The sequence below is a fragment of the Enhydra lutris genome, unplaced genomic scaffold (assembly GCF_002288905.1).
Source record: "Enhydra lutris kenyoni isolate GAN:26980312 unplaced genomic scaffold, ASM228890v2 scaffoldscaffold12, whole genome shotgun sequence".
NCBI lineage: Eukaryota > Metazoa > Chordata > Mammalia > Carnivora > Mustelidae > Enhydra > Enhydra lutris.
In genome coordinates this window covers 9,663,216-9,677,250 of record NW_019154096.1, presented here as the reverse complement: position 1 = coordinate 9,677,250, position 14,035 = coordinate 9,663,216, and the positions used below count along the sequence as shown (strand labels likewise).

The 14,035-nt window shown below is 38.5% G+C and overlaps 1 protein-coding gene across 4 annotated transcripts in view; it reads left to right on the top strand.

The window, feature by feature from the left end:
* Window positions 1–14,035, top strand: part of LOC111144760 (protocadherin related 15) — an 817,855-nt gene that overhangs the window by 576,535 nt on the left and 227,285 nt on the right. For all 4 annotated transcript variants that reach the window (XM_022499204.1, XM_022499203.1, XM_022499205.1 and 1 more), the window contains exons 18-19: window positions 5,599–5,904; window positions 8,510–8,734. In XM_022499204.1, coding sequence (XP_022354912.1) covers window positions 5,599–5,904; window positions 8,510–8,734 — 531 coding nt within the window. The remainder of the gene's footprint in view (window positions 1–5,598; window positions 5,905–8,509; window positions 8,735–14,035) is intronic.

Here is a 14,035-nt window from a genome sequence, read left to right as displayed (position 1 = left end):
CATTTTCAACATGTCCTGGAGAACAAAGATTACAAAGTGGAAATATTGTGTGAAAAGTATCACAGACAGATTATTAAAAGGCCTTATTCTTGGCATTGCTCAGTGAACTGTAGCAGTATTTAACAACTGTATGTCCCTCAAGATACTAGTAACTATTCTGCTAAATAAACAGCAGTGGAAACTATGATGAAATCCCTTCGGAAACGGTGCTATAAACCCCTGTCGGGGGGCGTTGAAGATAATAACGAACATCCTCTAGGTTGCTCAGGTTCCTGTCCTCAGGTAGATGGGTGACACTGATTTTGGAGGGAAAGAAGTTTAGTGGGAGGGCGAGGGGGTGTTGGATAATACCACAACCTACAGCTAAACTCATTCACACAGCTCTTCTTCCACGGGCAAGGCTGGAATTGTAGGTGTCCATACGGGAAGAGCTTATACAACTTAACAAGCAAACCACAGGCTGTCTTTACAAACAGATCTTAGAGAGGCATTAACCCAATTCTTCCTACCAAATTCACCACTCCCAAGTGGGAGAGGGAACAACAGAGGACAGTTGTCTTGCTAAAATGCCCTTCCTTTTAGCAAGATGAAACATGGGGGAGGAAGTTCCTATTCAATAATCCTAAATAAAGAAGACCTTAATAAAGCATTTCTCTGAGCTAATATACATTGGGAAGTTCCCAAGGGAAAATGTGGTTGATACAGCAGTTTGGGGAATGCAGGTGGTTCATTCTGAAATGGAGGTTTGTTCTTATCTCTCAATCTCTTGTCAGAGCAAGTGTCCTCACAATCCTCTAGAGAAGCTCTTGGCAGGCATGGGTTGTTACAATCAAATGTGAAAAGTCTCGTGCAAGTCACTGGTTACCAATGTAGTTACTACATTTGCATTGTTCTGATATTAATTATTAGGTTAAATCTGTAGTAGTGTCTGTTTACTTAAGTTTGCATATATTTTATTCAGTGGAGCAGAAAAAAATGGCATTGCAACTATGGGAAATCCTTTTGTAGCTATCGTCTATCTTATTCATGTTACAATTGATGATCTGGGCCATGTTTGTGAATTTCATCTCTGGCATGCATAACGGTAAGAAAAGAGATTGAAAACTGCTCTCTACTCCACATATTTTATTTTATAGTTGAGATATCTCAGACCTAGAGAGAAAAAGTGACATATAAAAGTTAATGACATCAAAAAATAGTATGCTGGGAACACTGAGACCAATCAGCACTGTACAATATAGCAATCTCTTCTTAGAGAACAGTCATTTGCCACCTTAACGTACATAATCTCTCCTTGTCATTCTACAAAATGCTAAAAGTACAAAGATATTTACTTGTCATATGTTTGTTTGGGTTGTGATCAAATATCACTCTGTTCTTCTAAAAAATGTTATTTTTTCAGCATAGAATCAATAGTTTCACCAAGGTGATCAAAGTACTAGGTTCAGTTCCAATGATTCCAGTTTTAATTTTCAGATTCCTAACCAGATTTACAGAGGATAATAAAACAAGAGCCAAAGTAAAGCCAAACAATAGATGCACAATGACAAAAATAAATAAAATGAAATAAAATAATGAATTAAGAATTATAACATAGCAGGACTAATACATTCACTTATATATCTTAATATATATAATGTATTTATGAATTTAAGTATTTATTGCATGCCTACTATGTGCCAGGCACTATGTGAGGCATTCAGTGAAAACAGAAAAGCCCAGAACATATTCTGATGGCATACCTTATTGTACAAAAGGAGACCAGCTCTTAAACAAATAAGCTCATTGGTAAATATATAATTAGAAATCATCAAAAGTGGCAGAAGTGGCAGGTACATGGCACTTTCGGCCTACGTACAACAGGAAAATCTAATCTCCATTTCAGGAATCAGAGGAGGCTGCTTTGAGGAAGTAATGTTTAACTTGATGCTTGGAAGATGCATGAGTAGGGGGCTGGTGAGTGATAGCAGGAGCCCTATGGGCAGAGGGCCTGGGAGAAGTTTGGAGGTTAGAGAAAACAGAGTGAAAGCTGCATCTTCTGTGGAGCCTCTTGGTTGTATTAAAGGTTTGACTATTGCCCAGAGCAATGGAAATCATTGAAGGAGTTTACACAGAGGACTGATGTCATTCTTTTTGCTTTTATAAAAGGTCTTTCTGAAAGGATATAACTGAAAGAAAAGAATTAGCAAGTAATTTAGTGATCTAAGCTGTAGTTGGTGGTGGCTCGGACCAAGATGGTTAGGAGTGAGATATTATTTCCCCAGGGTTGCGGGGAAGGAACATAAGATGGATAGATAGGGATTATTCTGTAAATGACTTTAGGTCTTGGACCTTGGTACTTAATATACTGTGTATCTCACAGCCTAAAGCTGAGCCTCATGCATGGTATTACATAAGCTTTTCTCAAATTATTGGATGAATGAGTAATTGAGCAGATAAAAGATGGAGAGCTCAGAAATATCTACTTTACATCTTACATAACCTCATATGGTAATAGAAGACCATTTACTGAAAGGGGAAGGGTGGAAGTAAATAAGATCTGGACGCAGGAGTAATGAAGAGTTCAATCACAGACATATTAAGCTTCTGATTCTATGAGACAGAATATTGGCCCCCAGATATGCCCTACCTACAAATATGTTACCTCACATGGCAAAAGAAGCTCTATAGATGTGATTAAGGTTAAGGAGCTCACAACAGGGGAAATTGTTCTGGATTGTCCAAGTGGGGCACAATGCAATCATGCAAGCCCTTAGAACTACAAAAGGTTGGGAACAGAATAGATCAGAGGGATGATATGGAAGAAGAAAGAGGAGAGGGTCAAAAGTGTGAGAGTACCTTGACCCATTATTGCTGACTTTAAAGATGGAGGAGATGGCCATGGACTATGGGTGGCCTCTAGAAGCTGAGAATGGTCCTCATATGACAACCGAAAAGGAGGTGGGGATCTCAATCCTACAACTCAAAGCAACTGAATTCTGTCAACAACTCCAATAAGCAAGGAACTCAGTAAGTGAACTTCCCCTACAGCCTCCGGAAAGAAACACAGCCCTGCCTGTACTTTGATTGTAACCTGGTGAGACGCCTGTTGAACTTCTGACCTATGGAGCCATAGAATAATAAACTTGTCTTTTGTAAACTGTTAAATTTGTGGTCATTCGTTATGGCAGGTATAGAAAACTAACAGAGATATGTATGAGGCATTCTTGTGGAGATGGCTAAGCAGCTAGAGGTGTATAAAACACTACTACACAACACCCCCCCCACACACACATGTATGCACACACACACACACACACACACACACACACACATTAGTCGAATGGAATCATTACATAATACACCTTCCATTATATGGATGAATGAAAACATAATTTGAACAAGAATCATTTAAATTACCGGTTATATAAATGATTGATTTTGTGATTGTAAGAATTCCCACAGACAGAAAAAGTCACTGAAATTTCCACGAATGTCGCCATTAAGAAATAAGAGCTATTTATATTATATTACTGGAGTACATTTTTCTATTTACTTATGCAATGATTTCAGACCAAAAAAGAGGGGGGGACTTTTCTTTTTTTTCCCCTGAGGGGGCTATTGTTGTCGTTTGATTTTTCCTCTGAGTGACAAGCTTGACGAATTTGTCAGTAATTTGTATGGCAAATTTTAGGCGCAATGTAAAGAATGTATGTCAATGGAAACCCTTCAACTCGTTCGCTGTGTTTCTTCCTCTTTGGGCATTCCTGCAGTGCCTTCTCTGTCTGTTCTCAGGCTTTAAACCTCAAGCATTTGTGTTTAGATGAGTCGAAGGGGCAAATCCCACTGGAATGTCTGGCATTAAGACATAGAGAAGGAGCAGAGTGGCAAACATGACTCACGTCTTGGACTTTACCACTTTACCTCAAACAAGGCATAAGCATTCAGCCATGCCCCCAACATGTTTTGCCAGAATTTGTAAACTTGGATATACATCTGCATTTATGCTACTAAAATCCATCCTATTGCATTCCAGGCTTTGTGGATATTAAGTGATTTTATTATATCCATAGCTCATAATGCAGTCATGTGTCTTCCTTCCTTTCCTTAACAACAGTTTTAGGACAAGATTATACTACAGTTCATGGCTTCTAATACTTACTCCAGTTTCTTTGAGAACCAGTAGCATTACTGAACACAAAATGCAAAATAGTTAATAGTAAGAGTCATCATTTATATCACACTTGAGTTTGGATAAGATTAATTCTCATAACACTCCATTGGATGAATATTCACTTGAAATTTACACATTTTATTTGATGCAAAGTGATTGTGATGCAACTTAAAAATTTTATTTAATATGTTATTATGATAACAATAACTCTCAATTATCATTTGGAGATTGTATTCCAATATTGAAAAAGAGCCCTTTGCAAGTGCTTCCCAGTTATGATATCTTGACTCTCTTTTGGGTTTGGGAGCAGATTTAGTTTTATTTATTTATTTATTTATTTTTTTAAAGATTTTATTTATTTATTTGACAGAGAGAGATCACAAGTAGACAAAGAGGCAGGCGGAGAGGGAGAGAGGGAAGCAGGCTCCCTGCTGAGCAAAGAGCCCGATGCGGGACTCGATCCCAGGACCTGAGATCATGACCTGAGCCGAAGGCAGTGGCTTAACCCACTGAGCCACCCAGGCGCCCGCAGATTTAGTTTTAAATCTCAGTTTCATGTATTTATTTATTTCAACATTCATTAATTCCAGAAATATTTATCAAGTAGTTTTATATGTACCAGAACTGGGGCACTGTATATTTATTTCTTATGTAGCTGTAAGCAAGAGCTTTAAATTCCATAAGACACCATTCTCTTATTTACAAAATGGGAACAACTGTATTTATTCATAAGATCATGGTGAGGATTGGGCACCTGGGTGGCTCAGTCAGTTAAGTGTCTGCTTTCAGCTCAGGTCATAATCTCAGGGTCCTGGGATCAAGTCCCACATTGAGCTCTTTGCTTAGTGGGGAGCCTGCATCTCCCTCTCTTTCTGCCCCTCCCTTGCTTGTATGCTCTCTCTCTCTTGCTTTCTCTCAAATAAATAAAAATAAAATCTTAAATAACATGGTGAGGATTAAATGAGATATACAGTGCTTGAGAAAAATATGTAGGAAAATGAATAAACAAAGTGTTTAAACAAAAAGTACTATAGCATCTTAAGTTGTCATCTAGTACATTATGTTACATTAATTAAAAACTACCTGTGTTTTCCTGATTTAGAATTCAAAATCATTAAAGAAATGATAGTACAGGAAAAATCCAGTTTTTTATAATGTGAGTTTTCTTTTACAATATTGTTATTGTTAATGATATTAGCAATGTATGTCACAGTCATTCTGAATGAAGAATAATTCAACGACAGTGCATTTCTTTTCAGGTTCTAGACTTTTGCATTACATCATCATTATCTTTTTCAGTTTTCCAGAAAAAAGAATTTTCAGTTGAAAATATGCCATGATTTTTCAACTGTCCCCTTCTAGCAGAGCACCATAGCAAAATGTAATGTGCAAAAAGCATGGCAAAACGTACTAGGTGAATGCCTCTGTTTTTCATCTCTGTTCAGGCAACAGACCCTGATGCTGGTATAAACGGCCAAGTGCACTACAGTTTGGGCAACTTCAATAACCTCTTTCGCATCACATCCAATGGGAGCATTTACACAGCAGTGAAGCTTAACAGAGAGGTCAGGGACTACTACGAGCTTGTTGTTGTAGCCACAGATGGAGCCGTGCATCCCCGCCACTCGACGCTCACACTAGCCATCAAAGTTTTGGATATTGATGATAACAGCCCCGTGTTCACCAATTCAACATACACTGTCGTCGTGGAGGAGAATCTGCCAGCTGGGACCACCTTCCTCCAGATAGAGGTATGTGGGGATGCAGACAAGTCCTGGATCCCACATTAGAAGATTTGCTGTCTGCGGAAGGTTGCAGATTTAGCAAATAAAAAGAAAACACACCCAGTTAAATTCTAATTTCAGATAAAAAATGAGTAAAGTTTTAATAGAAGTATCTTCCTCATATTGCATATCAGTTTTATGTAACAACATTACTTCAGGGATATACCAACAATTAAGAGGAGAAAAGGTGCACTTCTAAGAAATCAAATAAGATGTCTAATAATTTTTTTAATTTATAAGATCAGTGCTATATATTTACTGTAAAAATTGACAATATAATACTCTATAAAGAAAAATTTAATAATCTCCCACTTTGTACCTCCAGAGTACTCAGTGTTAAATTTTTAAGTGTATTCTGTGTTGTGCTCACACAATATGAAATAAAATATTTTCATATTTACATACAAGTAAATGTAGGCAGGTGTGTGCATATATACCTATGTATGCATGTATTCAAATAAATATTTCCATATTTATGTATATGTAAATAGGCATTATGCCAGTATATACATGCATAACTACATATGTACATATTCAAATAAATAGTTCTATATTTACATATATGTAAATGCACATTATTCAGGTATGTGCATACACCTATGTTTGTGTGTATGTGTGTATACGTATAGATACATATGGACACATTTCTGTACATACACACACCCACACATACCCAGGTAGAGATTTACCCTATATTTTATAGAAAGAGGATATTGCTGAACCCATTATTTTTTTCACTTCTGGTGAACAACTGGCATCCTTCCAGAGGACTGACTCTCCTTTTGAACAGTGCCCCCATATCCAAGCCTTTTTTCAGTCCTTGGCTATAGTACCACCAGAAACTCTGGACATTCTGATTCAGTAGGTTAGGTAGCTTATGTTGGCTAGAAATCTGCATTTTAAGCAACCACCCCTTTTAATTTTGACATAGATGGTCTACAAAGTATAATTTTTGGGGGAAAAAAAGATTCTAACAAAAAAATTATAAAAAAGAAGAAAAAAAGATTCTAGTCCTTCCTTGACCTGCCATCCACAACTTGAACTCTGTTAGCATGGGTTTCAAGAACTTGCATTTTTTTCATAATTTAACTCAATAAATATTTAGGCAAAAACATTAATCTAAAAAGGGCAGGTGCCAGCCAGGGAAAGGTCCATATTTCTCCATTTATTCTTCCGTTCATCTGTTCATTTATTCATCCATTTATTCAACATGGGTATTTCCAGTGTTTATTGAATGCCAACTCCTCTGCTGGACTTTGGGGATTCTAACATGGAAAGACACATTTCCTGCCTTCATTGGGTTCTCAGTCTGGCGTGGCAAACAGACAAGTAAATCCTTGATTGCGATAGAGGTTCTTAGAGCAAAGGGCCTCAGAGATGACAGGTGGAACTCTCAATCTAATCTTGAGAGTTTAGAAATCTGGTCTTGAGATTTAGACAGTTGCATTCTACAGTGTCAACTGAGGAGCAAGTAAGAGTTATTCTAGCAAAGAAGAAGAAATCTTATTCAAGGCATTGGAACGAACCTGCTTGAGATCCTAGAGAGGAGACAGGGAAGAGCTACAGGCTAGAAATTCTTTGGATCCTCCTGTCTATGTTCAGGAGAGTGAAGTTAACCCAAAATGGAGTGGAAAACAAGAAGGATTTTAGATAGGAAAATGACATAATCAAATCTGTGTTTTCCCAATGTCTTCTTGTGATGATGGTAACTGACTGCAGGGAGCCAAGGCAGAAGTTCACATAGCAGATGCATGGGTTCCTGTGTGCGTGTCCTAACACAGCTCATATCCCCCTATCCCCCTGATCCTGTTCCAGTTCCTTCACCAGAGCTGCCTCGGTCAGTCTGTCCTCGTCATCCTGGGAGAACTACTGCTAAAACACATCACCCCCAATTCTGAACACCTCTCAATTGCCATGTCCCTGTTTTCTTTCTATTGTGGTATTTGTGTCCTTTTTTTTTTTTTTTTTTTTTTTTGAGACATTAACCTGGAGGGCAGGATTTGTGTCTTGGTTCATCTTGTGCTTCTCCTGCATAATAACTACTCCATAAAGGTTAATCAAGTGAAGGAAGTATAGTAAACTGAGCCTTAGGAATATTATAGAATCCTTGTAAGGAGAAATTATTGCTTAAATTTCCTTCATTTCCTTATACTCCATTAATAATCTGTCATGTTTTTGAAAAAACACCCAATAAAACTTTATTTATATTTAAAAGATTATTTTTCAAAGTTATTCAATTAGCAGGAAATAATATAATAATTTATGACAGTAGTCATTTTTTTACAGTGATATGATTCTTTTAGTTAATGATTTCTCAGGGAAAATAAATACAGTAATAAAATTTTTTTTAAAAAAGACAAAATGTCATGAATGTCTGTCTCTCTGCCTCTGTTTCTCCCTCTTTCTCTCTTTGGTAAATTACTTAATAAACGTCTTGTCTCTGAAACATGCCTTGTGATCATTGTTAAGTTCATGCTGTCCTGGGTGCTGACCCGTGACCTCCACCAGCCTTGCATTCCTCTGGTTTGGTAATACCACTGATACCATCGTCTTTCTGCTTTACTTCTTACAGGCCAAGGATGTTGACCTTGGAGCAAATGTGTCTTATCGGATCCGAAGCCCGGAAGTAAAGCACTTTTTTGCACTACATCCATTTACAGGAGAACTCTCCCTTTTAAGGAGTTTGGACTATGAGTCATTTCCAGAGCAGGAAGCAAGCATCACATTTCTCGTGGAGGCCTTTGATATTTATGGAATGATGCCACCTGGCATTGCTACGGTCACAGTGATAGTAAAGGTAAGGAGCACGGATAACTCCTGGTGGCTAACTCCATACTCTCTTCTGAGTTTGAACTATATTAAATATCCAGGGCTGCTATTCTTAAAAACACAGTAGTACCGGACCCAGAACATACAGTCTGGAATGTGTTAGACTTGAGAAGGAGCCAAATTGTTGAAGTAGGATAGATACATTTGAACAAAATACTAAATAAGAATTTAAATACTGTGGCTGCCCAAATGTTCCCATAGCTCTGAAATTTTATTTATTTATTTTAATTTTTTAAAAAATTTTTTAAAAAATTTATTTGACAGAGAGAGAGAGAGAGATCCCAAGCAAGAAGAGAGGCAGGCAGAGACAGAGAGGGAAGCAGATCCCCCACTGAGCAGAGAGCCCAGTGCAGGGCTCGATCCCAGGACCCCGAGACCATGACCCAAGCTCAAGGCAGAGGACCAACCCACTGAGCCACCCAGGCTCCCCAGTTCTACGATTTTAATCTAGTCCCAATTTCTTTAGACTAGTTTATTCCAAATTTCACAGCACCAGGGATCATAATTTCATCCAAACCCTTCAATTTAAAAATTTTAAAAAGAAAAGATTACGGAAGAAGCAAGAGTTCTAAGGCCCCAGAGCTAATTAGTCTGTAATCTGAGATTCTGGAATGAAATAAGCTTTGGGACTGAATGGAATCAGAGTCAAGCTCGGCTCAGCCATGTTCAAGGTTTGTGACCATGAGGCCTTCATTGGCCGTGCCAGATTTCCTGTCTCATTCATTGTGATCACATGTGCCAAGTGATTGCTTCAGAGAGCATGGTATCTTTGACCTTTTGACATTTGAGTGATTTTAAGGTGTGCCTTTAAAAGAAGACATGAGGAGAGATTTATCAGTTCTCAAACATTAGTGTAGGTAAAGGTCACCTGAGCTGTGTCCTAAACTGTCAGATTGCTCTGTTCCTTCCCAAAGGAGCCCTCTTCCCATGGGGAAGGCATCACCAGTGCTTTTCTGTAGATGGATTTTTGCTTAGAATGAAAGGAAGTTCGGTACTGGGGATGACTCCAATTCTTGAAAGGTTCTCTCAAGAGAGAGGAGATGAATGCAAGTTCATAAGGTACACAAGGTCATAAGGTATATAAGGTCATAGACAATGTTTCTACTATGCTCATTTTTTTTGTTTTTTTTTTTTTTTGCATTTTTTGTTTTGTTTTTTTACTATGTTAATTTTTGTAGGTTACTGCAATATGGAAATGGTGGAATAAGAAATAATCACTTTTTTGGGGTTTTTGTTTGACTGTTTAACTGATAACTCATACATACTACTGGTTTTCTTAGACAATAAAATACTGGTATGAATACACAGAAGATTGTTAGAGACTGTGCCAATATAGAATTAGCATGACATTGTTTATCATATAGGTAACTACTCTAATGTTAGTCACTATAAGATCTTTAGGTCTGGGTTTTAGTTTTTTGTTTTGTTTTATTATTTTATAGATACTCCTGCAGTCAAACAGGGACACAGAAATTATTCCACTGTCTCCTCTTTACACTTGACCTAGCTGGCCTGCCAGTGCACACCTGATATTTCTTCCCTGGGGACTTGCTGTCTCCCCTAAATTATTGGGACACATGCATCCCTTGTATTCTCAGATGCCTGAAGGCTGTCTGGAGAGTCTTATCAGGGTCTGACCTCCTTCTTTCTCAGGCATCCACAATGGCTTTTTACCTACTTCTTCCATCGTGTGTCTCTCTAGCCTAAGAATTTTTATACACACACACACACACACACACACACACATTTGGAGAGTTAAAATTTTATGCAGCATTAAGTCCTCTTTGGGAATAGAGATTTGAGTTATTAGACTCTTTCCTGCGGTCTAAATTCAGTTTGTGTGTCTCTTTCCCAAGACTAACGTTCCAGTGATGGGAGAAGGATGGATCACTGATGGCCCAAGAGGTTTTAGTTCATATTTTAAAATACAATTTTGCCACACTATTGTGGTATGACATTTAGAAATTTAGAAATCTGTTTACAAAAATACTTTAGGGACATGATAATGTTTTACTTATGAAGATATCTCAACAAGTAAAGAAATGAAGAAGGCGAAGATAAGCCTGACCTGAGTGAACTAACAATATGGTGGAATGGCTCAGGACCAAGTGAAAACTTAGGCCATCTTACCCTGTCTACATTTGCCTAGCCCTGTGGTTTGGTGGAAATGACCACACACACACACACACACACACACACACACACACACACAAAATTAAAGATAGAAAAATGGCCATTTATTTGGCTGTTTTGAACAATAAGGGAAGACTTGCCACTAATGACTTTGCACATTCTTCCCAGACACACAGATGGATACTTAATGGGATGGCCTTGTGTCTCAGGATGGGTGTGGTTCATCAAGGAGATGGTTCATCATCTAACCCATCACAGACTCTGACTTGGTTGCTCTGGATTCAGTGTAGATTGATTTGTTTGGATTTTTTTTTTTTTTTTTTTTGATAGAAGTCTTTGGAGTTGGATTAGATCCAAAAATATCATCTAATCAAGCAGAAAGTGCTCTAAATAAGTCTTGGTCTCTACCTGGGACTGAAGTTTCTTAAACTGGATTTCATGTTCCCTGATCACCCCTTTATTTTAATATATGGGTGTCCCCTAAGGCTACCACATTGGCATGTGGAAAGGGTTTGCTCATCAATAGACTCATTCTTTCTTCAGAAGCAGAAGGGTGTTGATCTAATTTTTGTTGTCTCCATTGCTTTACCTTATTTAGAGAAATCAAACGATTTTATTGGTCAGGTCTTCCTGACCTGTAATAAATTATTTCTGATTTATTATACATTTATGATAAAACTTAATCAACCAGCATTCAATTCTAGTTATTTTTTTTCTTTTAAAGATTTTATTTCTTTATTTATTTGAAAGAGAGAAAGAAGACACACAAGCGTGCGCAGGCTGGGAGGAGCACAGGGGAAGGGAGAGGGCGGGATAAGGAATCTGAGGCGGACTCTATGCTGAGTATGGAGCCCGCCACAGGCCTTGATCTCACAACCTTGAAACTCATGACCTAAGCTGAAACCGAGAGTTGTCCCCTTAAACCAGCCACCCAGGTGCCCCAATTCTAGACATTTCCAATGCCACATCCTTTTTTCAAGGTGATGAAAGCATAATAAAATTTGCAGAACATTTCCCCAAATGCAGGCTGATGCTTGCTTTTCTCTTTTCTGGTCGCTCAGGGTGACATTATCCCAGAGAAGAACTTTAAAACTATTACCTAATATTGGAGCCCATAAAAACATTGTGCTTGTTTGTTTTGAAGGGAAGAATGGAATACAATTCCCATTTCTCCACAAATGTAGGTCTTTCCTAAGCATGCAGATTTTCTGTCATTGTTCTGTTTACTTGCAGTATGACAAGCTGTTTTGCTGATAACATAATTGCATAGTACTTGCTAAGAGATATTTCTACCCAAAACAGTCACCACAGGGGAAGCATCTTGAAGATCTCTCTTTGAAAATGAGAAGACACATAATTTTCTTTTGTAAAGAAGAAGAAGATAAAAAAAGATCAAATGCTTAATATCTAGTCTATCAAACATTTCTAATTGGAGTGAGAGTGGGAAAACTGAAGTGATATTTGGAAAGAAAGCTATATCAACTGTAGAAAGAAAGTAGAATTTTATCATAGGTACCCGCAGAGTGCTTTCTTAGTGATCCAGAACAAAACCAATGATGACCAAATGCATAATATGTGTTTTTGTTGCAATGTTTCTGCAGAACACGGAAACACAAGGCTTCTTCACTGTAAATTTTATTGCATATACTGAATAATGGAATATATAATGATAAATTAGATGATGTGAGTAAATCTCTGAAAAATAAAAATCAAATTCTATACAGTTTCAGGCATATAATCCAGAGAAAAATCTGTCCTTACAAACGGAGTTGTGATATAATATAGAAATATGCAGAAAGAAAAGGTCTATCTCTGTGATAAACCAAAAGTGGAAGACCAGTGAGAAAAGTCGAAATGTGTAATGGCTCTGCGATACTGGACAGCCTCGTGAAGGATTGTCTAAGACGAGAAGATGACCTAAGTCCTTCTGTTTATTGTCACCCTGGTGGGGGAATGGCTGCGACACAAGCGGATGAGGGAGACCCTTCCGTGCAGGAAGGAGACTTGGCTCACCAGCTGTGTTTGCCTGTCCTACAGGTGCAGGTATGACCATAGGCAGGGAGAACTGGAAGGACCAGAAGTGAAATAATATCTACGAGGACCAACTGTTGAGAAATTCAGGGAGTCTTAGAAGATGGAGCTAGTTTTCATCTTTCAGAGGTGTTTTCTAGCCAGCAGGAAGACAAATGTCTTTATCCCCATAGAATATAGGAATGAGGATAACTTTTCTAGAGAGAATCTCAACGCCAGGTACAAAGGCAGCATTGTCATACCATAGACACCTGATAGGTGGTGATGTGCCATTGATGTTCCATGGTGACCCTATGGGCAGAGTCCTGTATTTCATTCGGTCAGAGGAAGCTCTGGAGAGTTTAAGATTTATAGCATCCTCCTTCCCTTTCTCAGGAGGGAGAAAATGGAACAAAAAGAGGATCTCAATGAGCCAGGTAGGGGGATCTAATTGGGTTGATTGGGTTGATCATTGTTTTTTTACCACTTGCTGACTTTTCCCTGAGTGCTGGCTAAACTGGAGAAAATACTTGTTTTGGACTGTGGCATTCAAATATTCCTCTTTAGTCTATTCTTGGTTATCACATTCTTATTGGTGTCATCTTTCTGATGTATTCACTGGCAAGTTTGAAGAGTGCAAATGTATCAGGAAGAGCACACCAAGGGGTGGCATTCTTACAGCAATTCTTACAGCATCTGCATACTCTACTATTCTAGAGTTTTACGACTGAGCTGTGACATATTTCCCCTAAACAACCAAACTAGAGGAAACAAATGAAAAGGTACCTGCTCAGAGTTAGCAGTAATAATTCACATTTCTGTGGGTCTCCATCCTGGTTCCTCAAATATCACCCACTGGCTTCCGGGAGTCCCAGGAAAGTGCCTTACTTCGTGCACACAGTTACGTTCTTTTACTCCTCCGCGACTTTCACGTTCTCCCATTTGCCAGAAGTCTCCAAAACCAAGCTGCCTCTTGGTGGGGGCAGGAGATGCTGATAAGCCCTGCCAGTGGTGGATATCACCATCCCTGGCATCTGTCCCCCTGCCTCCCGTGGTTGCCACAAACTGGGGGCACTCTCCATGCAGCAGAATTCTCAATATATTCTCTGAAACCTTTAATTCACCG